The sequence below is a fragment of the Choristoneura fumiferana genome, chromosome 11 (genome assembly GCF_025370935.1).
Source record: "Choristoneura fumiferana chromosome 11, NRCan_CFum_1, whole genome shotgun sequence".
NCBI lineage: Eukaryota > Metazoa > Arthropoda > Insecta > Lepidoptera > Tortricidae > Choristoneura > Choristoneura fumiferana.
Window position 1 is genome coordinate 13,136,574 of NC_133482.1, and position 21,779 is coordinate 13,158,352.

At 37.8% G+C, this 21,779-nt stretch overlaps 3 protein-coding genes across 3 annotated transcripts in view; all 3 read left to right on the forward strand.

Moving 5' to 3' along the window:
- The window catches only part of LOC141432828 (egl nine homolog 1-like), a 28,745-nt gene extending 14,502 nt beyond the window's left edge, over positions 1-14,243 (forward strand). The window contains exons 4-7 of the mRNA XM_074094618.1: positions 7,720-7,859; positions 8,877-8,993; positions 9,280-9,344; positions 10,864-14,243. Of these exons, the coding sequence (XP_073950719.1) occupies positions 7,720-7,859; positions 8,877-8,993; positions 9,280-9,344; positions 10,864-10,889 (348 nt within the window). The 3' untranslated portion in view covers positions 10,890-14,243. The remainder of the gene's footprint in view (positions 1-7,719; positions 7,860-8,876; positions 8,994-9,279; positions 9,345-10,863) is intronic.
- A 2,690-nt stretch (positions 14,244-16,933) lies between these two features.
- Positions 16,934-21,341, forward strand: LOC141432379 (dynein regulatory complex protein 9). Its single transcript, XM_074093919.1, has 9 exons — positions 16,934-17,107; positions 17,515-17,636; positions 17,815-17,885; positions 18,438-18,606; positions 18,974-19,120; positions 19,381-19,486; positions 19,791-19,985; positions 20,286-20,417; positions 21,124-21,341. Exons 1-9 carry the CDS (start codon positions 17,015-17,017, stop codon positions 21,322-21,324), a joined length of 1,236 nt encoding a protein of 411 aa, XP_073950020.1. The 5' UTR covers positions 16,934-17,014; the 3' UTR covers positions 21,325-21,341.
- Positions 21,342-21,663: 322 nt separating this feature from the next.
- The window catches only part of LOC141432829 (serine/threonine-protein phosphatase 2A 56 kDa regulatory subunit gamma isoform-like), a 60,480-nt gene continuing 60,364 nt past the window's right edge, over positions 21,664-21,779 (forward strand). The window contains 1 exon segment of the mRNA XM_074094619.1: positions 21,664-21,772. Within this exon segment, the coding sequence (XP_073950720.1) occupies positions 21,755-21,772 (18 nt within the window). The 5' untranslated portion in view covers positions 21,664-21,754.

Consider the following 21,779-nt stretch of genomic DNA (forward strand, 5'->3'; position numbering starts at 1 on the left):
GATGCCGTCCGTTCTTTTTGTTTAGTTGGCATTTCATATTGTCATGTCATCAATAGTTTATAATTATTTCTTGTTGTATCTATATGGTTATATAGTCTAGACATACGATATTATGGATTTCGAAGGTGACCCATATAATTGTATATGATATTGTATGGTATAGGCAAGTCTGTGTGTGCGAGAAGTATGACTGCGAATACCTAATAGAATACAATGCGGTATTTGACAACTCCTGATTTTGCCATATCTTAATATTATTATGAAAATATAGATATACAGATAGTGTTTAGCGAAGAGAAAATTTAAATCGGTTGAAAATTGGATTTAAAGTGTTTTTTTTTAAATCTATATACCTGTCTCTTTCTCAAACGCTTTTCTCTATGCAGCAAGTATGGCGGTACTGGCGTGTGACGTCACATGCCAGTATGTCTTCTCTGTCTAATCTTGAGTTTCAATATAACTCTGTTATTTGTAAAGGTAGCTTAAAAATTGTTTTTCTATTCGATAACAGGCATTGTGTAGTTTTAATAAATAGTCAAATACCGTATTATTAAATCAGATTGGTGTTAGGTGTAGTCGCGCAATGAATAGGTTCAACATAAGGTTATATCGACATATTCCTATGCCTATCTTTTTTGCTAACTATAACATTTTCAGCTGTCAATCTAGTTCGCCTATTTCTGCACTCGAGTATAATGTATATACCTACCTAGTGCCATCCACGAAGACGCGTGATTTTGTCAAAATTAGCCATTATTGACATTGTGATAAGAACCACGGCACGCGTCATCGTGAATGACTCTACTTATACCATTTAACTAATGTATTCGCTGCTTGACTAAATTAGTCACTCCACCTTTTGGTTGTACTAGTCGGTTTCTCGAACCGGATCGCATGATTCAAATATTAATATTTTTTTTTAATTATATGAAGACCCTAAAAGGGCGTACGTGATACTACGCTCGTATGTAGAAACAATCACAATTTGTAAAGGTACATACCTACCTATCTATCATATAAGTAGGTATATGAATAACTGACAAAGCGACATAAAATTGTATTAAATGATAATTTTCCTAATGTTATGAGGTATGTATTACATACATTACTGTGGTCGCACAGAACAAAAGGTACCTATGACTACTTAAACGATACTTAAAAGTCTCTATTCTATTGCCTTTTGAAATATTTGCTATCAATATCTCGCTACTAGCTTTTGGCCGCTCGCGTTAAATTAGTTTTTTTTTTAACCTTATACCTACTAGGTATAATTTTAATTATTATCTAATTTATTTGACGTTCTCCGGGAACTGTGCCCTTTTCCAAATTGCATTTTTAATACAAAACTTTAGCTCATCCCTCGGGATCAAGACATTTTTTCGGGATAAAAAGGTATCCTATTATTTATTCTGGACTCCTAATATGATGTATGCAAAATTTCACGGCAATCGGTCCAATAGTTGAGAACAGAAGAAACAAACTCGCCTTCGTATTTATGTAATACATATTTTTGTAAATAAGGATGTTCCTGCATCATTTAACTTTGTAATCAGAATCATTGGGCGAACAATCTAAAGGCTACATACAGAATGAATTCCAAGCAATGTTCACACGAAACCGGTCCAACGCCCTTAACATAGTTTTAACCTAGTGTGCGAAACCTGTATCCACACAGGGAATACCCGGCGTCACTCGGCCTTATCCTAAAGTGCTATGTTTGTGTCTAGAAATAGGAGGAAAAACGAGTATGCAACTACAAAAAAAAAATTGAACGAAAATTTAAACCGAGTACAAAAACCTTGAAAATAATTTTACCTATACTAGCTTGAAGTAGGTGTCTCAGCATCAGCCAGCAGGAGTGGAACTTTGTATACACGATGATTTTTAATCGGTAATCAGGAATAACAAAAGCGATTTAGACGGTCATACTGAATGCTGAGTGCTGAGGTTTTCTATGAAATAGCTGATTTTTTTTACCCCGATTTTCGTATTGGTCCCACGGGCAAAATAGTTCAGTATGACCGTCCTTATCGCTTTTTGTTATTCCTGATCACCGATTAAAAATCATCGTATTGGGCTTCAATGACTCCTAAAATTTGAGGGTTGCCCTCGATTTCCCTAGGATCCCATCATCAGATCTTGACTTGGTGCCAAAGGGACCACCTCAGAAGTATACTGCGTACTCATAATCATAAGTACAAAAAACTAAACCCCCTTGTGCGGTCAACGGTCTAAAAACCTGTCATACCTGTTCGTAACATAAGTAGTCAATACCAATATCTGACACAACAAAACTGTAGTATTTCTAGGGCCGGTAGGAAATGTTAGATATTTTTGCACGTTCCGCTGTGGCAGATATTTACGCAGGTGGCTGTACATTATATTTTGTGCACTTAGCTGGGAATGTGCTGGATTCCGTATTGTTACAAGAAATAGCATTTACAGTCAGGATCCGACTATGACATGATTCGAACATTCTACGCGTTCTTTTTTTCTTTTCTCCCTAATTTCTTTCGGCCTGCTACTGTCAAAAAATACTCAGTTTGGCCTTCCACAAAATTATGTAAGACAGCATAGGGTCAGCAGGGGTTCAGATTATTAGCTGTAAGCAGTTCCTTTAACTATCTTAAAGTAGTAAAAGTAGTTTTAGTTCCTCAGGCGGTCCCTTTTCCGCATTTGTTCCTTTAAAACTTCCTTCTTTCCTCACTTGTAAAGTGTAGTGCCAAACGAAATCTCTTAGTTCCATTAAAGGGGGATTATCACATAAGTGCGACCCCGAGTGTGCGATTTGCAATTGTGCGACGTTTCTATTGAACGACAGTGCATTTTTGCGAAGTGCCAGCCGGTGAAATTACTGGCACTGGAGGGATCCCATCTTAGGCCTCGAGGTTGGCAACGCATCTGCAATACCCCTGGTGTTGCAGATGTTTATGGGCGGTGGTGATCTCTTACCATCAGGAGACCCACTTGCTCGTTTGCCATCTAGTAGAATAAAAAAAAGTGCTAGTGTACGATGACGATGCATTACTGTTCGACAGTAAAAATGTACGAAAGTATCTTTATGCGAAGCTAAATTGTGAGACTTAATACTGTTCGACAGTACAAATGTACGACAGTATCCATGTGCGAAGTTAAATTGTGCGCAAAAAGAACTGCTACCAACAAAGTGGGTTAGGTTAGAACTGCAACCCTTGCACAAAAGGAACTGCTACCAAAAAGTGGGTTAGGTTAGAACTGCAAACCTTGCACAAAAGGAACTGCTACCAAAAAGTGGGTTAGGTAGTTAGGTTAGAATTGCAAACCTTGCACAAGAGAAACTGCTAGCAAAAAAATGGGTTAGGTTAGAACTGCGACCCTTGCACAAAAGGAACCAAAAAAGTAACCTAAGTTATATATATAACAGATCATTACTATTGCACAGCCGTGCATCGCTTGATCATACTTCGCACACACGTACGATGCCTTGGACAAATGGTATGTCGCACAGACGTACATCGCTTGGTCATAATTCGCACGTAAGATGCCTCGGACAAATACCATGTCGTACAGCCGTACGTCGCTTGATCATACTTTGCACAAAGAATGGTTCGGACAAATGACGTGTCGCACAGTCGTGCATCGCCTAATCGTTTGTCGTACAAACGACACGCCGACCAAACGCGTGTCGCATTCTAGTATTAAGTAAACCGTAGAGTAAACCCCATTTAAAAAAACATTTATTTCATGTCATTTTGGTAACCCATATTTTTACATAAATAAATATAATTCAAATAAAATTAAATCGAATTAAATTACCTACATTACATTAAATAATTGAAACTTAAAGGTAGGTACCTACTGTCGATCGAACTACTACGAATACTGCTGACACTTATACTATTTAAACGAGAGTGAGAGGGATGGTACGATACCAACTTCGATTTTCGAATTTCGGAGTACGCCCTCTGCTTAGGGATATCGTGTAGAGCGATACTCTCAATCGTCAGTGGAACTATAAACGAGTCGTTCGCCCAACGATGAGCTTATCTGCTAACTATGCGTGACTAACTTGATACAACAACTATTGTCATCGAGACACGTGCCTCTCACAACATATGGGCATGCGCATTGTGTTAAGGGATAGCTAAGTCGTACTCAGTGATGGTTTCTGGAGGGCTACTACGAAATTCGAAAATCGAAGTTTGTATCGTACGGTCCCTCTCACTCTTGCATTAAATAACATAAGCGGCAGCGGGACGGTAGGTACGATACGAACCTCGATTTTCGTAGTAGCCCTCCTGTGACAGGCTATTGGCGTTAGTATCATGAGTCTGGACAACATTGACATCTCAAAAATTGTCCGTCATGAAATTGATTCGATACGAACCTCGATTTTCGAATTTCGTAAGTAGCCCTCCTGTGGCAGGCTAGTTGGCGTTAGTATCATGAGGTCTGTTTGACAACATTGACATCTCAAAAAGTTGTCCCGTCATGAAATTGACAAGAATATCTTTTTGTCAAGAAATTATTTACACTAAGGGGCTGTTTCAGCATCCATTGATTAGTGTTACATAACTGACGGTTAAATGTGATGCCGACTCCGTCTATTCGAACAAAACAAATAGAGACGACATCACATTTAGGTAACCGTCAGTTAACACTAATCAATGGATGGTGAAACAGCCCCTAAAGATCATAAAACATAAACTGCATAAAAACATCCAAAATTTCTTGACGTCAGGAATATTGTGAGGAAAAATCGTAATTTTGTAACTACATCGAAACTTTCTCTCCAACAATAAAGATTATTTGACTGACTGTCTGACTGACTGATTATTGACTTTTATCATTTAAACACAAGTTGTTATATATTTAAAGTACAATAATTACTAATTTATTGAATCAGCGTTACTTTGCGGAGGTCCATATCAATGAACTAAAACAATTTCCTTGCTCACCCGCGACCTTACGATAGCTAAGCTTATGCAAAATATGCGTGTTCATGCAGTTCCTCCACCTCCACACTGTAAGAACACACACAAATCACACAAACCCATCTATCACCACCACCACACTACAATGACGCGTTTCGAACTTAACCAGAGCTCATCTTCAGAGTGACACAACCGTACACCATGCTACCAGTTGTAACTGAACCATGGTGTACGTTTTAACTGGTACGGTTAACCAGTTTAACTGGTACGGTTGTAACAGTTGTAACTGTTAGCATGGTGTACGGTTGTGTCACTCTGAAGATGAGCTCTGGTTGAGTTCGAAACGCGTCAGTGTAGTGTGGTGGTGGTGATAGATGGGTTTGTGTGATTTGTGTGTGTTCTTACAGTGTGGAGGTGGAGGAACTGCATGAACACGCATATTTTGCATAAGCTTAGCTATCGTAAGGTCGCGGGTGAGCAAGGAAATTATTTTAGTTCATTTACAATAATTACTTATTTTTTGTGTTGAAATAGCGTCAGGTTTTTTTTTAATAAGTGGACAACTGAAAATGGAGAACCTTTAAAAGAGGGGTGTTCTAAGTTTGACCGCTATGTATGTCTGTGTGTCTGTCTGTGGCACCGTAGCTTTTAAACGGGTGAACCGATTTGAATGCGGTTTTCTTTATTTGAAAGCAGGTTTTGAGAAATAGTCATTTGTGTCGCGTTTGTGAGTGGTTCAGTAACTAAACTAGCAAGAAACTAGCCTATCCCAAGCAATACCGTAACGCCAAACGAACGCCCTAGCCTCTAGCGCCCTACTAACGCCATCTAGCGGTATTCCGCCTGACAAGAAACCCATCATCGTGCAAAGTCCAGATATTGCGAGTAAATCGAAAATTTGTTTCTTTGTACAAGCTTTAATTTAGTTTCACCTGTCCCGCTGTCTGTCTGTCTGTAGTCAAATCTTGCTGATAGAGCTCCATCTCAGCGTGTCGAAGGCTTCTTCGAAATCCACAAAGGTCAAGTTACATTTCCCTCTGCCATTCTGATGCCTGTTCGAGGATTATGCGCAAGGTGTTGATCGAATGTTGTTGAAACGATCGGATGGGCCGGAAACTAGGTTCCCTTCGAAGAGGTTCTACGGCTCTCGACACAGTCTGTCCAGTATGATCCTGCAGAGCAGTTTAGACGGACTCGAGAGCAAAGTGTTGCCTCTCCAATTGCCACACTCACGAGGTCTCCCTTCTTGAGAATAGTAATGAGAAGGCCCTGGTTTTCAAGTCATCGGGCAACTCTTCGGCTGACCAGATGTTCCTCAGAAGAGGCGTCAAATTCGTTGGCGTTAAATTCGACCAACTTCCCGTAGTCGCATTAACTTGAAATTTGGCATACTTATGTAAATTGCGTGTCAATTCAATACAATAATCTGGTAGTGGCATCCTGGTAGACCGGCCAGGATCGCCTCCGCAGGACGGAACTCTTCAACGGTTAATGGCGTCGACTTGAAATGCAAATGTAGTTTGGGTGATAATGCAAAAAAGTGGACAAAAAGTACAGTCAGCAAAAAAAATCTCAATTCGGTTGATTTTTTTGTTTATTAGTTTGTAGAACTCTGTCATGTATAAACCGATAAAAGGGGATACTTCCAATTTATCATGAAAAAACACGTCGTATAATTATCGTAATCAGAAAGGCGCTCATTTGCTTGCTATGTGTTGTGGTCTTTACAATACATTTGTTAACGATACAGTTAAAGTTCACCGATCTCTTCGCCGATCAGTAGGGCTACTGCGAAATTCGAAAATGGAAGTTCGTATCGTACCGTCCCTCTCACTCTCGTATGAAATAATATTAGCGTCAGCTCGGTACGATACGAACTTCGATTTTCGAATTTCGTAGTAGCCCTACTGTTTAAGGACTAATCCCCAAATGTGTCTCCAGAGCGTTGTTTTGAATCGTCAACCCAAACGCGGTGTCGTAAAGTCTGTTATCGCTAACGTTTTATTGTGTTTAAGACCTTTCGTATGAGGTCATCGTTTTGTGATAGACCACCCACTGTTTGCGGTTACAATAGGTTGGATTAGAATAAGATTTCGCAATGTCACCTACAGTGTTAAGTGATTGTACGTGCACCTTGTCACGTTGTGACAGAGGCATCGTTTGAAAATTGCGATGACAGCTGGTATCTTTACCCTGAGGGCCGGATCAATCATGTCAGGAGCCCTAGTAATGCAAGTCTCAGGGACCGTTTTCAGCCGATTAATATTGCATTATCATCATCATCATATCAGCCCTAGGACGTCCATTGTTGGACTTAGGCTTCCCCCATATACCTCCAATGAGGGCTATCGTTTTTTGTCTCACTAGATGGCGCACTGTTGCGTGAGGTTTTTAAGTATGGCTTTCAAAGTCTGTCATATTTAATACACCTTAAAACCGTACCATAAAAATATCGAGCATGCCACAGTGTTGCATAGTCCCCGTTTTGTTCGGAAAAAATGGAGGACAAAGGTTTCAGATAGACAAAACTGTCTCAAAACACAGACATTCATTGCCCCGGAACGCATATTTGCCATAATTAATTTCAGACGTTGCAAAATATTCACAAAATTATTCTAATTATAAATAAACCCGCGTAGCTCACCCAAAAACTATGAGATTTGACATTTCGGAGACCTGACGCTACACTAGCCCCTCTAGTGGCGAATTCATACATCATTGCTTCGGTATTTTTCACTTTGTCATATAATTGTAATGATAATGATGTAGAACTGGATTATAACATTGTTTCCGTGGTCTTCTTCAGGCGATGGTGGCATGCTACCCCGGATGCGGCACTCACTACGTCAAACACGTGGACAATCCCAACAAAGATGGCCGCTGCATCACCGCCATATATTACCTGAATCTCAACTACGACAAGGTCCGATGCGGGGGCATGCTCAGGTGGGCATTTTGATTAATCCAAAACACTAATTTCAAATTGACATAAAATTAAGTACCTATATTCGGCGAGAGTTGAAAGTTGCTGGTTGAAGTGGCTACTCTCACCTTTTATTTTTTTTAAGTAGCCTGTATAGTGTCCCACTGCTGGGCAACGGCCTCCCCTCTTGACCTCTACAACTCTCGTCTTCTATTACAATTGAATATTAATATTTCCAATTTAATTTTGTTGACTGTTTGTTTCTCAATAAATAAATAAAAACGCTAATCAGCGTGGTTACGCGGCAAGTGAGAGATGGGCACTTTTGCGCCCGAGGCAATACGGGCTTTTTGATTACACTTAAGGACATTTTTAAGTGAGAGAGAGAGTGATATTCGTTGTTTTAATTTCATTTGTGTGCAGGCTTCCTCACGATGTTTTCCTTCACCGTAAAGCTCGTGGTAAATTTCAAATGTTCACCTGCACACACCTGTGAAGCAATTCAATGGTATGTGTCCCAATCCGCACTGGGCCCGCGTGGGAACTACGGCCCAAGCCCTCTCATTCTGAGAGGAGGCCTGTGCCCAGCAGTGGGACTTAAATAGGCTAGGATGGTGTAGTTTTAATGTATATAGGTAGGGTAAATCGTCAATTACTGGCCACCTTGCACTGAAATGAATTCTAGTCACCTATAAAAAGAGTTAATTTTTAGTATCCTTATACTGGCCACCCTTCAATAACCTTAGATTACTTTGTTAAATAGTAGTTACAGACTAGTTCGGGCACCAGTCTCTGCCACACGGGTCTGACTGTAATTGTAACTAACTTCAATACTGATGTTGTAACCGGTGGTGGAGAAATAAATAAATATTATTATTATTATTATTAATAATAACTGGCCACCTACACTAAAATGAATTCTATTTACCTATTAATAGAATTCATTTTTAGTACAAGGTGGCCAGTAGTTCACGATTTACCCTAGTATGTGTTTCATGTTAAGATTTAATTAATTATAATCTTTTCTCTGTGGTCTCCAGGGTGTTTCCGGAAGGCACGGACCAGGTGGCGGACATCATGCCATTCTTCGACAGGATGATCTTCTTTTGGTCGGACCGACGGAATCCACACGAAGTCCAACCCGCTTTCGTCACTAGGTAACTATAATAATATAACATGTAAATGTTATGCATTTAATAATAAAATGCTTGTGATTCGCATATTACGTTGTATAAAAAATATTAATTTGAGTTTCTTTATTTGTATACTTACTACGTTTGAGAAAAAAATCGGGATTGCGACAAATACTTTTTGAAGTACTAAAGCAGGCTTTCCCTCCGGACTTTTAGATTCTTCATCTGGTAAACCATACTATAGAATCTATAGTATAGTATAGATCCATAAGTATATTGTCTGTAACTGTGACTTTAATATATTTTTCAGATACGCTATCACACTGTGGTATTTCGACGCCAAAGAACGAGAAGAGGCCCTAAAACGACACCACCGTAAGTCACTTTTACTAATATAGGTAGAGTCATTCGCGATGACGCGTGCCGTGGTTCTTATTGCAATGTCATTAATGTCTAATTTTGACAAAATCACGCGTCTTCGTGGATGGAACTAGGTATACTTGTCTATTCATTATTAATACGTCAACATTACATATGGTCCACCTTAAATCTTTCTCAATGCGTCCGCGTTTTCCCCGATTACTAAAACTTCTCAATATAACAGCGAAATTATCTAAAATCTAACGATTCCCGGTATGGTAGAGGAATTTTAAATTGAAATTTATTATCTTTGCCGTTTCAACATTCACTTATGTGACATAAATATGTATCACTAGTTCCCAGTTCTGCGAGGAGGCCTGTGCCCAGCAGTGGGACGTATATAGGCTGGGATGATGATATGTATATGTACAAATCACTAGATTACTATAATGATATAATGTCACTTTTTTCCTAAAAATATTGTACAGCATAATATGGTAGACTATGGAAAGAGACTGTTAAAACTTTAATACCTTATTTATATACCTGTGGTCTTACAATTAATGATTTGAATCTTTGAATCATATTCGACTGCACTGTACTGCAGTCCGTACACCTAACTTTCAAGTGTGGCGCTACGTTTTAGTCGATAGTACACTATACTCTACGAGTACAAGCGATCTTGCGCTGTTAGTTTTAACAGTTTTAATTATAGACGGTATAATGATGATTGTGCGCTGCATTGAACTCGAACTGTTGCAGTATTTGAAAATATTGCCGACTTGAACGGTCTTGTCTTTCCGTAGAATATACACAGGGTGTTTGGCAGATGGATGGACATAGGGGATAGATCTATAGGGCCTTATGTAACATGGTCGAGCATAAAAAAATAATCTTGAGCACAAAGTTTTTTTATATTTAATCATGAAAACGGAGTTCTTTGGGCCCAAGTGTTTTTGCATATGGCACCATCTATCCCCTATATACGTATCCATCTCCCAAATCCCAAGTCCATCCATCTGCCAAACACCCTGTATATCTGTAGTTTAAATGAATAAAATAAACAGAAACGTCATCGCTGATATCTGTCACATAAACTAACAGAAACTTAACAGAAACTGGTAAAATAGGCCCTGAATACAATTTTTGAAATGAAAACCGTATCTGTGGACCCAATAGTTACACTACTACTAGGAAGCATCTTAAATTAAAACTGCTTTTTAGGGTTCTGTTCTGTACCTCAAAAGGAAAAACAGAACCGTTATAGAATCATTTTGTTTTCCGTCTATCTATCTGTATGTCCGTTTGTCAAGACCGTTTTTTATCAGAAACGCGTTGAGGTATTCAAGCCAAAATTATTATCAAATACTCAAGTCTGCTACCCTTTGAAGTACCTAGTGACAAAATCAAACGCAATCGAAACGAATCGGTCAGTGAAAAACCTAACAATTAGAAATAAGGGATAATATGACACAAAAATTACAAAGTATTTAATTTATGAACTGTGGGTTAACTGTTCTGTTTTTTTTTTCAGAGCACATCCCGAATGTGAGCAAGTGATATTGGCGTTCCCGCTCGCATAACAGTGCGGGCCCGACGCTCCACCCACCAATGGTGCTGTCACTAAAGCACTAGTACACACAGTAACGTTAGCAATAGCAACTCGACCTGGACTCCTTATAGTATTCGGGAAAAGCGTTGAATGAAACATCTAGCCATATTATAGTAGATATAGGAATTACGCACACCTAAGTTGTGGAGTAACCATCATGTATATCGGAATTCATATAGCGTGTATTTTGTAGCATACCGGGTGTGCCCTGTAATATGAGCAAATAATTAAAACAGATCGTACTCCTCAAACTGAATACTGAACAACATTAGTTCAGCGACTTTTAATAATAATTAGATTTTTAATTTTTATTACACTTTTAAGTTTATTCGAAGAAGCAATGTAAAGCAAAATGCTTGATGTTTGTAGCGTGACAGGCGACGTCAGTTGTGTTCTAGGATGGCGTACATTGATAGCATTATTTAATTTGTATGAAAAAAGGAAAATTCAAAGACTCCGTTATTTTTAAAAGTCACGCTGAACTAATGTTGTTTAGTTTGACGAGGACGATCTATGTTTTATATTTTTCTTTCTTATTGTATGCCTACTAACTAACACATGTATATGGACTACTTGTGTCTGTTTTTTTTTAATTATTATTATTTTCTTTATTATTATTATTCTTATATTTTGCTCGTATTACAGGCCCAACCGGTATTTTTTATTCGAACCACTCAAAAAAAAATGTTACCACTACCTTTTATTCGTTCGTTTCGTTCGTTTTACGTCGAAGTCAGAGTCGTACATATTTTTGAAGCGTTGGATACGTTCATACGTATGTACCTAGACTGTGGATTCAATCTTGAATGTAGATGTTACCATTTAAGGTGCGCAATTAATTTGGCCGCTAAGAGCAAAAATTTGACATACACACAAAGCACACATACATACATTACGTCGTTCGAAGCGGAATCACATGATTGTGTAGTTGACTGCGATTGGTCACCCGTAGTCTTTTTGTAATACTTTGTGTATTTGCTAGAATACCGCTGTGCGGTATCGTATTGCAAAAACAATGAACAGAGAAATCGCGCGTATCTTTGCTCGAACGAGCCGTTATAGTACTCAATAAGAAAAGTTTATCCGTAAACACGGTTTCGGAAACAAAATGAACGTAATCTCGTTTCTTACTGATACATATGGCTTAAGAAGCACGCTTCATATGAACTAGACGTCTCAAGGCCATTGCAAACCGGCGAACGGGACGGCAGAGTATTTACATCCGTCAGTGCACTCTGTTAGGAATAATCTATTGCGATACCGCAAGCGTCTACTAGAATTCCGCAGGATCTACAAGAATGCCATCGGTGGATTACCTGTACATACTGGCGCAGTTCATCCCGCCGCGGTATCCTCCAAGGATAAGTCCTTTAGAATTTTCACTTATACCTTATTGCTATTTAAACAGCAAAAAATACACATTGAAAATCTTATATCAGCTGCCATTCCGTCCGCCGATTTCTTATGGGTGAGAGGTTGAAACTCGCTCACGATAAAATGTATGTAGATGACATATTTGATGCTTATTTGGCTACCGCAGTTCAGGTGTGTGTTTGTTAGCGAAATAAAATGTAAAGTAGGTAGTACAGTCAACGTCATAAATAAGTGATCACTTTTGTACCTTGTCACTTTAACGTCATGTTTGAAAAGCCATACGAAATTGTGTAACGACTGAAAGCGACAAGGTACGGAAATGATCACTTATTTATGACGTTGACTGTACATAGTTAATCTATCCTGGGAAAAATAATGTCATTCTTGTGCCCACTTTCCACCTCAGTAGAACTGACTCTGCATGGACTCAGTTTAACTTACATCGATCGTTTGCATAGAAGTACTTCCACCGGACGTCTATGAAGTTGTTTGGTGCAAGTTAAACTGAGTTGAAAGGAGAGTGGAGAGCGGAGAAAGATGGAAAATCATGACATTGTTCATTGTGTCCATCCATTATATATATCTACGCGCTGCGACCATTGTCAAATAAGTATTATGTTTTTTTTTATGTTTGGTCGAGTTTCTTGATGTAAAATCAAGCATTTTTTTCGTGCCTACATGTTTGAGTAAACTTTAAGCTTGTCCCGGTCGCATTTCACAACCGTGTACTAGGTACCTACAGCATAGATCGGTCAACCAAATGTTTCAATGGCAGGCAGTTCAGCCGCAAATGCAAAATACAAGAACAGACGAGCAAAATAGCAAAGACGTATTTCAAATCCATAAAACATAGAACCATGTGAGTTAATTTTTCTGAAATTGCCTTTAGTTAAAAATGACTTCAACTAGTGATGTTACGTCTTTAGACGAGGCATTATCGATGTTTTATAATAGATATCCGTGTAATCATACTTGGATACTTATGTATTTACCTAAGATTTGGTAGCGCGATTAGGATTAAAACATGAGTGTTTTTCGCCCTAAAGTAAAGTAGTTAGGCGAATAACTGGATTGTAATTAATGAATCGAGAAATATTTATGTGGATCAAACATAGGTAAATTGTTTAGCCTCAAACATTAACCCCATCCAATCAATCTTAAAATCAACATCCGTATTCTATTTTTAATTTATCCATAGTGACATCGGATACATTACTGTATATACTGTACTGTACTGTACATATTTTATATTTTTATAGTTTAAACGGTTGCTCTGTCAATGGACGGAAAAGTCATTATTTAGCATAGTTTTAAGTAGTAATTTTTGTTGTCAATTTCGTGTATTTCTACGGACCACCCGTAAAGTATTATATTGTTTTATTTTGACAGTTCATTTAATTCATTATTTTATCGCGGTTGGTACATCCGCTGACAGATTTTCACTATTAAGTTTTCTGCCGTGCAATAATATTTTTATTTGAATCTTTATTATTTTCGTTTGTCTATCAATTTATTAACATTCTCTGTTTATACTAACTAATAAATCACCCAGTTTAATATATTTTATAGCTCAGCGGATACAGCCTAAGACTGAATTGATTGAATTGAATGGTCACTACCATTCAATTTTGTAAATGATTGTCATTTTTGAAATAGTCGCTATTTATTTTCTATTTTATTTACATTATTGTACAGATAATATTCAATATTGTAAACTGTAATGTAAGTGTATTGAATTAAAGTTAGATATCGAGTAACAATCGCGTAAGTAAAATTGAACATTTAGTTAAAAATAGGTAGTTGACGTGTTTTTGAAATGATATGTTACCTCATTAAATTATGATAGTTAGTCGCATGTCATTATTTTTAACATATTTGTAGATATCACAAAATTGGATGTAAAAATAATAAACGTTTTCAAAGAAGAATAGTTTTCTTTTTTACCTTTGTAAGGTCAACGTCAGTGCTTGATAAGCGAATGCCCAAAATAGACGACACTGCTGCTATCGCTAATGACATAAAATTAAATATGTCAACTATGGGACAATGACCTTTGCCTTAGTTTATTTCGCTATGCCATTAAGGGGCTGTTTCACCATCCATTGATTAGTGTTAACTGACGGTTGAATGTGATGCCGTCTCTATTTGTTTTGTTCGAATAGACTGAGACGGCATCTCATTTAACCGTCAGTTAACACTAATCAATGGATGGTGAAACAGCCCCTTGGTTTTTCTTAAATTTCAACACTAAGGACACTGGATTCATTCTACGTCCTGCGGCCCGATCAGTTTATATAATAATATTTTAAATGAATGGATGTGACCGCAGGACCACAAATCTAACTTAGTTATCTGTGGCAGGACAGCGTATCCATCTAGTCGCACAATTCGGACAAGATCCTAGGACTTGAAGTCGGATAAAAAAAGAAGGGAAGTAGGTACGGTTTTGATACGAAATCGTTCATTACCGTTCATAGTCGGCCCTAAGACTGTGGAGGGCCTGCTTTATGTGCCAACTGTCAAGAGGCACCAAAATCAAAAGGCAAGGGGCGATAAAAGTTACTTTTGAGAGTTGCGCAGTTGTGAAAACTCGATCAAAGGGAGGCAATATACTAAAAGACAACCTCCCTCTATTCCAAAGGCTAATATAATATTAAAAGGGTCGTACGTTAAAATATTGATTAAAACGAAGAAAGTGTCGCCGCTTTAAACCGAAGCCGAGTAAAAAAAGACAGTTTTAATTGTACCTACTCTTGTTAGTCTACCCGAAAGTTGTCGTTAGGGTAAGAAGAACGAACACAATACTTACCTATTTTTTTTACTTAAAATAAAGAGATAACTGGCTACGATTGAAGCTTGAGGTCCCGGGTTCGATTCCCGTGTCGGGGCAGATATTTGAATGAAAAATACGAATGTTTGTTCTCGGGTCTTGGGTGTTTACTATGTATTTAAGTATGTATCTATCTATATAATTATATTTATCCGTTGCTTAGTATCCATAACACAAGCTTTGCTAAGCTTACTTTGGGACTAGGTCAATTGGTGTGAATTGTCCCGTGATATTTATTTATTTTATTTATTTATTTATTTAAATAGTATAGATTGTACAACAAGTGCATAAAATAACTAAGTCACTACATTATTTTATACACTACTTTTCACTTCGATTGCGGCTGCAACGAAATTAAACAGTAGGTATATCTTTCATGTATTAGGTAGTACTAGGTATACTACAAAGTTAATTGTTATCGTGATCTATTAGCTTAATAGTATGAGGTTCCTAAAGGGTACCTAAGATAATAATTTATTAACATAAAACCTGAAGTAAAGCTTTTTTAATTTTTTGTATAAACATTTTTTATCGTGGCTGTTGGCGCCTGTTTGCCTTTGTCTTAGAAGATTTTCTATAAACTAGAGCAGTGATGGTCAAAGGTTACCTACGCGGCCCGCGGGCCAACTCCGACCCGCGAAAGGACTTAATCCGGCCCGCCGACGTTTCTTCGAAGTGAATATATAGTACCTAACTATATGACCCGCGATAATTATTATTTTGATCGTGCTACAGTATCTACATATTTCATTATATTATTTGGCAAAAACATAAAAATTTATAAAATAGAAGGTTTTGATGCTTTGTACCAGATTCGCGGAACGCCAGATTCGCAGAACGCCAGATTTGCATAATGCCAGATTTTCAGATTTGCAGTAAGTATACCAGATTCGCAGAATGCCAGATTCGCACGATGCCAGATATAAGATTCGAATAGTACCATATTCGTAGAACGCCAGATTCGCAGAATTCTAGATTCAGTTGTGCCTGTTATCTGGTTCAAATCCGGCCTCGCACCTCTGATTTTTTCTAAATTCATGTGCGAAATTACATTTGAAATTTACCACGAGCTTTACGGCGAAGGAAAACATCGTGAGGAAACCTGTAAAAACCTGCAAAGCAATGAGGGCTATCGTTTTTAAATAAACCCGCGTAGCTCACCCAAAAACTATGAGATTTAACATTTCGGAGACCTCACGCTACACTAGCGCCTCTAGTGACGAATTCATACGCGATAGCCCTCATTCAATGGTGTGTGTGAAGTACCCAATCAGCACTGGGCCCGCGTGGGAACTACGGCCCTAGCCCTCTCATTCCGAGAGGAGGCCTGAGCTCAGCAGTGGGACGTTTATAGGCCGGGTTGATGATTGTGCGAATTTGGCATACTGCGAATCTGGTATACTGCGAATCTGAAAATCTGGCATTATGCGAATCTGGCGTTTTACGAATCTGGCGCTCCGCGAATCTGGCGTTTTTCGAATCTAGGTACAAAGTACAAAGTGACAAAACTTGGTACCGACCAAATAAAACGGTGTCATCCTGGCCCTCCTCTAAAATATCTGTAACTTTCTGGCCCTCCCATGAATAAAGTTTGCTCACCACTGAACTAGAGCTTGACTAGAGCATAGAAAGGCCTTTTTTTGCCTACGAAAATTATATGAATGAAAAGTGAAAACTTTATTTTCAATGAAAAGCGTCGAGCATTATTTATTATATTTATATGTGAGCTGGTATCACTGAAAGCACACTGGCTAGTGAGGTGACAATCATCAAAAATAAAATCTCGAATAAGTCAAATTTATTTTTACCACACATCATTGACGACAAACGGATGTTTTTATAAAAATCAATATTATTATTTGACTCACAATGAATAAGCGACGCATACTGAGTGTAGTTGAAGGCACATGGGGACGTGGGACCATTTTTACCGACGAACCCGAGGATACAGGAACAACGAAAGTAAACACCTCAGCTATTTGTTGTAGTTATTAGATATGGCTGTCATCAGAGAGAACTGGAGCGCTTCGGATCGTAATGACAAGAACAGTTTCAAATCACAACTAGCCAGATTTTAGCCAATATTACTAGTTTTTCATCCACCAACTAAGGTTGACTATTTGAGTCTTCTCAATCGAGATTTGGGACGTTTTTCACGACGTGTAGGTATTAGTTGTGTTTACTGATTAAAAAACTTTCTTTGGCCTCAACGCACTACACAATTAAAATGCAGTGTTTATTTCTCGCCAACATTTTTATTTCAACATTTTTGGCGGGAAAAAGAGATGGCTAGGCTACCATGATAATATAAAACCATAAGCTAGTGTTGTAGGTAGCTAAATGATAATCGATTTAAATAATCGTTTCAGGAGCCACAAAAAGAACAGGTGGAGCTAATTAAGAATCTACCCAATATACCGGAAGTAGAACAGGATGAGCCAGAAGAGGAATATGATGTAGTTGACACTTCATCGAATGATTATCTTTACCAGTAACGCCTACTTACTTAGTTGTGCTAACTATATATCAAGTATGGCAGTCTGCGACTGCTTATAACTGCTAGAAAGACAAATTAACAGAATCCTTATAAAAAAATTGTTTTGAAAATGTGATTTGGCAATTTTATTACGATGAAATCTAATCTAAATCTAATTTTTCTGTTGAAACAGGTTACCATACTTTCAGGCATCATTGTTTGCCACCGTTCTTGAAGATACTATTACTGAATTACGAATACTCGGTAAGTTAACTCAACTGGCAAAGAAAAATATTTATTTATCAACGTACGATATAAGCCATACTAATATTATAAATACGAAAGTGTGTGTTTGTGTGTATGTTGGTCCGTCTTTCATATCGAAACGGAGAGACGGATCGACGTTATTTTTGATATAGAGATAGTTTATGGACCCGAAAGTGACATAGGCTACTTTTTATCCCGAAAACAATGCACAGTTCCCGAGGGAACAGCGCGCGATAACCGAATTCCACCCGGGCGAAGCCGCGGGCAAAAGCTAGTATTCATTCATATTGTGTGTGTGTATATGTATACTTAAAGGTAAGTATATAATGTTATTATATACTAGCTGTTGCCCGCGGCTTCGCCCTCGTTGATTTTTTGTATATTTTCTTCCATAAAAACCTTCTGACAAAAACGGACACAACAAAAAAGAATTCGCGACATCGGTCCAGCCAAGTTTTGCGCTTAGCAAACATTTTACAATTCATTTTTATTTAAATATTATTTTTTATTACATACTGACTGTAACTAAGTTTTAACTTACTTTGATAGTTGAATGCAACACTGAGATGCGTATAAGCAAGCTACACTCGGACATGGGCTTGCTTCTTGCGCTCAAGTTTGGTGTGAAACAACCCGAAGTCAAAGACGAACTCGACGGCATTGATTATGACAATCTCGGATGCGATGAATACAAACTAAATAAGCTCGATGCTGATAGGTAACCTAACACAGTCCTCGTAGCTAAGAAGTGTGATATGGTTTTCGTATTTCGGCTTACATCTTGGGTTTCCGGCAACTGCTCCACTATAATATACCACTTTTTGCCCGTTTATACCCTATGCATAATTCCGAACGCTCTTCGAGACGACGGGAAATTAGGTAGAGTTAATTTTGCACTTCGATCGAATATTGATTTTACGAAATAATATGGATAAAGATGTATTGATTAATGTTTTGCCATCTCATTTTGTCGGAAAAGTTCGTATTTGTCTAGCTTTCTCAACTAGCTTACATTCTATTTAAACATACAATATGTTCTTGAAACTTTTATATTTCGAAAGTGTTTACCACTTTGATTTTTTAAGGAAATATATTGGAGATGTTTTACTTACATCGTACATGGATTTATCATTGAGCAAGAGATTCCAGACACTGGCAATGCATGTAAAGAAAATCGTTGACCGGGACAATTACCGCGCAGTCTTACAGGAAACTGAAGCTAAAAACAGAGTGTAAGTTGATTTAGCGATATGGATATGTATGGATTGGATGCATTTAAGGGTAAATTATGTAAGAGTTTGGACGTATTATTTGACCTCTAATTAACAATTGATTTTAAGACTGCTTTGACGTATACCCCTGAGTAAATAAATATGTCAGAATTTCATAACAGTACCAAGTATTACTTTTTCTTATAATTAAGTTTATAGAGATGAATAATTACGTCATCAAAGTTATTTACAAGTTATTTATAAGTTTACTTTGTGTTTAGGTTGCGAAGAGAGCTAAATCGACAGCTTCGGCAACAGCGTAATCATATAAAATCCGTAATTTATGACACTGATGTTATTATTGATGATCTAAAGACGCAAGTCGAGGTACATAGCAGCTGTCAAAACAGTTTTGTTGTTACACTTATAAATACCTTAAATACACTGTTAGTTTAGAAATTAATTTTCTTATTTGCTTACTTGATATTTAATTAATTGCTTAACAGGTATAGGCGCACGCGCTCACAACTTTGCTGGTGCTGTGCTTTTATGGTGTTTATTAAAGTAGCTTTGGCTGTTTACATTACAATCACCTATGCTTATTGTACCCTTAGATACGGCCTTGTTAGAAAAGGTACAGCTATAACATTATATTATCGAATGTCAAACAAATGTTTAATTTATGATTTAGGATGCTGCATTAAATGCTGAAATTCGCAGTCGTTACGTAGACAACTGGCAACGAGCTCGTACTGAGCAACACATTCAGACTATATATGACGAAGAATACGGGCCTTCAACTATCATTGAATACTATAAACAAAGAACCGATCACGAGCAAAGGGTCCATACGGAAGTGGAAGTGCTGACCAACATTTGTATTAACGTACGTTCCAATGTGGTGTGGATACCTTAGGTATAGAAAAGACACACTTCAAATAGTATTCTTGGGATGAGCGCTAAAGCCCTCAGTCTAACTAGATTCTCTAATTGTATTATTCCAAGACAAGTTATATGTCAAATAGAGATATCTAACACCTAAAAATATATGCTTAACTAAGAACGAGTCTGCTCTTCTTTACCTAATGTACTCGTACGTAAAAGTTTGTTTTGAAAAAAGATAAATAGATTATGTTTCGATTGCAAGATAGTTAGCTAACATACAAATAAGTCTCTGTTTTTTTAGGAAACTCTAGAAAAAGTCGAAGAGTGGATGAACAAATATGACAAAGACATGGAAAAGATTGACTTGAAAATCCAAATCAAAAAGAACGATTACCAGAATGCGTACGACAAGAGAGTCGGTTTAGAAGAGACGGTAAAATAGTTTTAATTTATTATACATATTTATATTTATTTGTATATCAATTAAAAACTCTAAAATATTTACAAAGTAGGAAAGAAACTGGCATCTTGTCCAGGTTTCGTGTAAAACAAGCTGTGAAGAGAAATATGACGCTGTCATCCTGCTGTGGACTAGTTCAAATTTATATCATTAATTTTTGCATTATCTTCATCTGGCTCAGGATGACTTCGTCCACAGTCCCATTTCGTCATCTTCTTAAATCGTCCACAGTGCCAACTCGTCCACATTCTTTTATAGACCACAGTACTACTTGGTCAGCAGTGCCAATTCGTCCACGTTTACCAGACGTTGTCTCACAGATATGGTCAATTTAAGCGTTTAAATTGCAAAATATCTCGAGAGAACTTTGTAAAAAAAAAGCCCCTCTTCAACAATAATTTATAGAACATTTATATTTGAACGATGCAATAATGTTGACGAGTTGGCACTTTGGTCTAAATTGGAATGTTGACGTGTTAACACTAGTCGAAATAAGACTGTTGACGAGTTGGTACTGTGGCCCACGTAAGAAAGCGGACAAGATGGAATGGGAACAGTAGACTATATGAAAATGAGGACGATTTAAGAAAGTGACAAAATGGGACTGTGGACCAAGTCATCCTGAGCCCCTTCATCTTTCATAAAAACCAATATAACCATAATAATTTTCCTTTCGCAGATTGAGAAACACGACCAATTGATGAAAGACTGGATACACTTTAAGGACGAGCGCGAAAAGGCTCGCCTGTACAGAGAGAAGATGACGAAGTCTGCTATAATGGTGCAGGCTTGGTGGCGCGGCATGCTTGTGCGCCGCCAACTCGGACCTTACAAAGTAGCTAAAAAGAAGGGAGGAAAGGACGATAAGAAGAAGAAATGATGATATAGTCTTCGTTGTTGAGAATAAAGCTATTGTTATTGCTAAAATTGTTTTCATTGATGTGAGGTACAGTATAGTGTACTGTACGCTAGCCTCCAATACCCGTGTACATATTATCGTGGCAACGACTCACAGCGATGGGACAGTAATCTCAATATCATCCTATTTTTTGTCTGACTTGTAATCTGTGGTCAGACCTTAGGTATGTTGATATAGTTAATAAATAAAAAAACCATCGAACAGTCGATAAAATCGATTATTTTGACAGTTGCAAAATCGTTACTTACATCACTATTTCTTTCCAGCGCCGCAAGCGAACGTCAATGGAGTCACGTGACCGTTTCGGCCAATCACAACGCGTTGAAAACTGTCTTCCATACATGTCTGTTTATCAAAAAGTTGAATTTTCAGCTTTATTTACTAATAAAACATGCCTAAAAAAGAAAAGGTGAGTT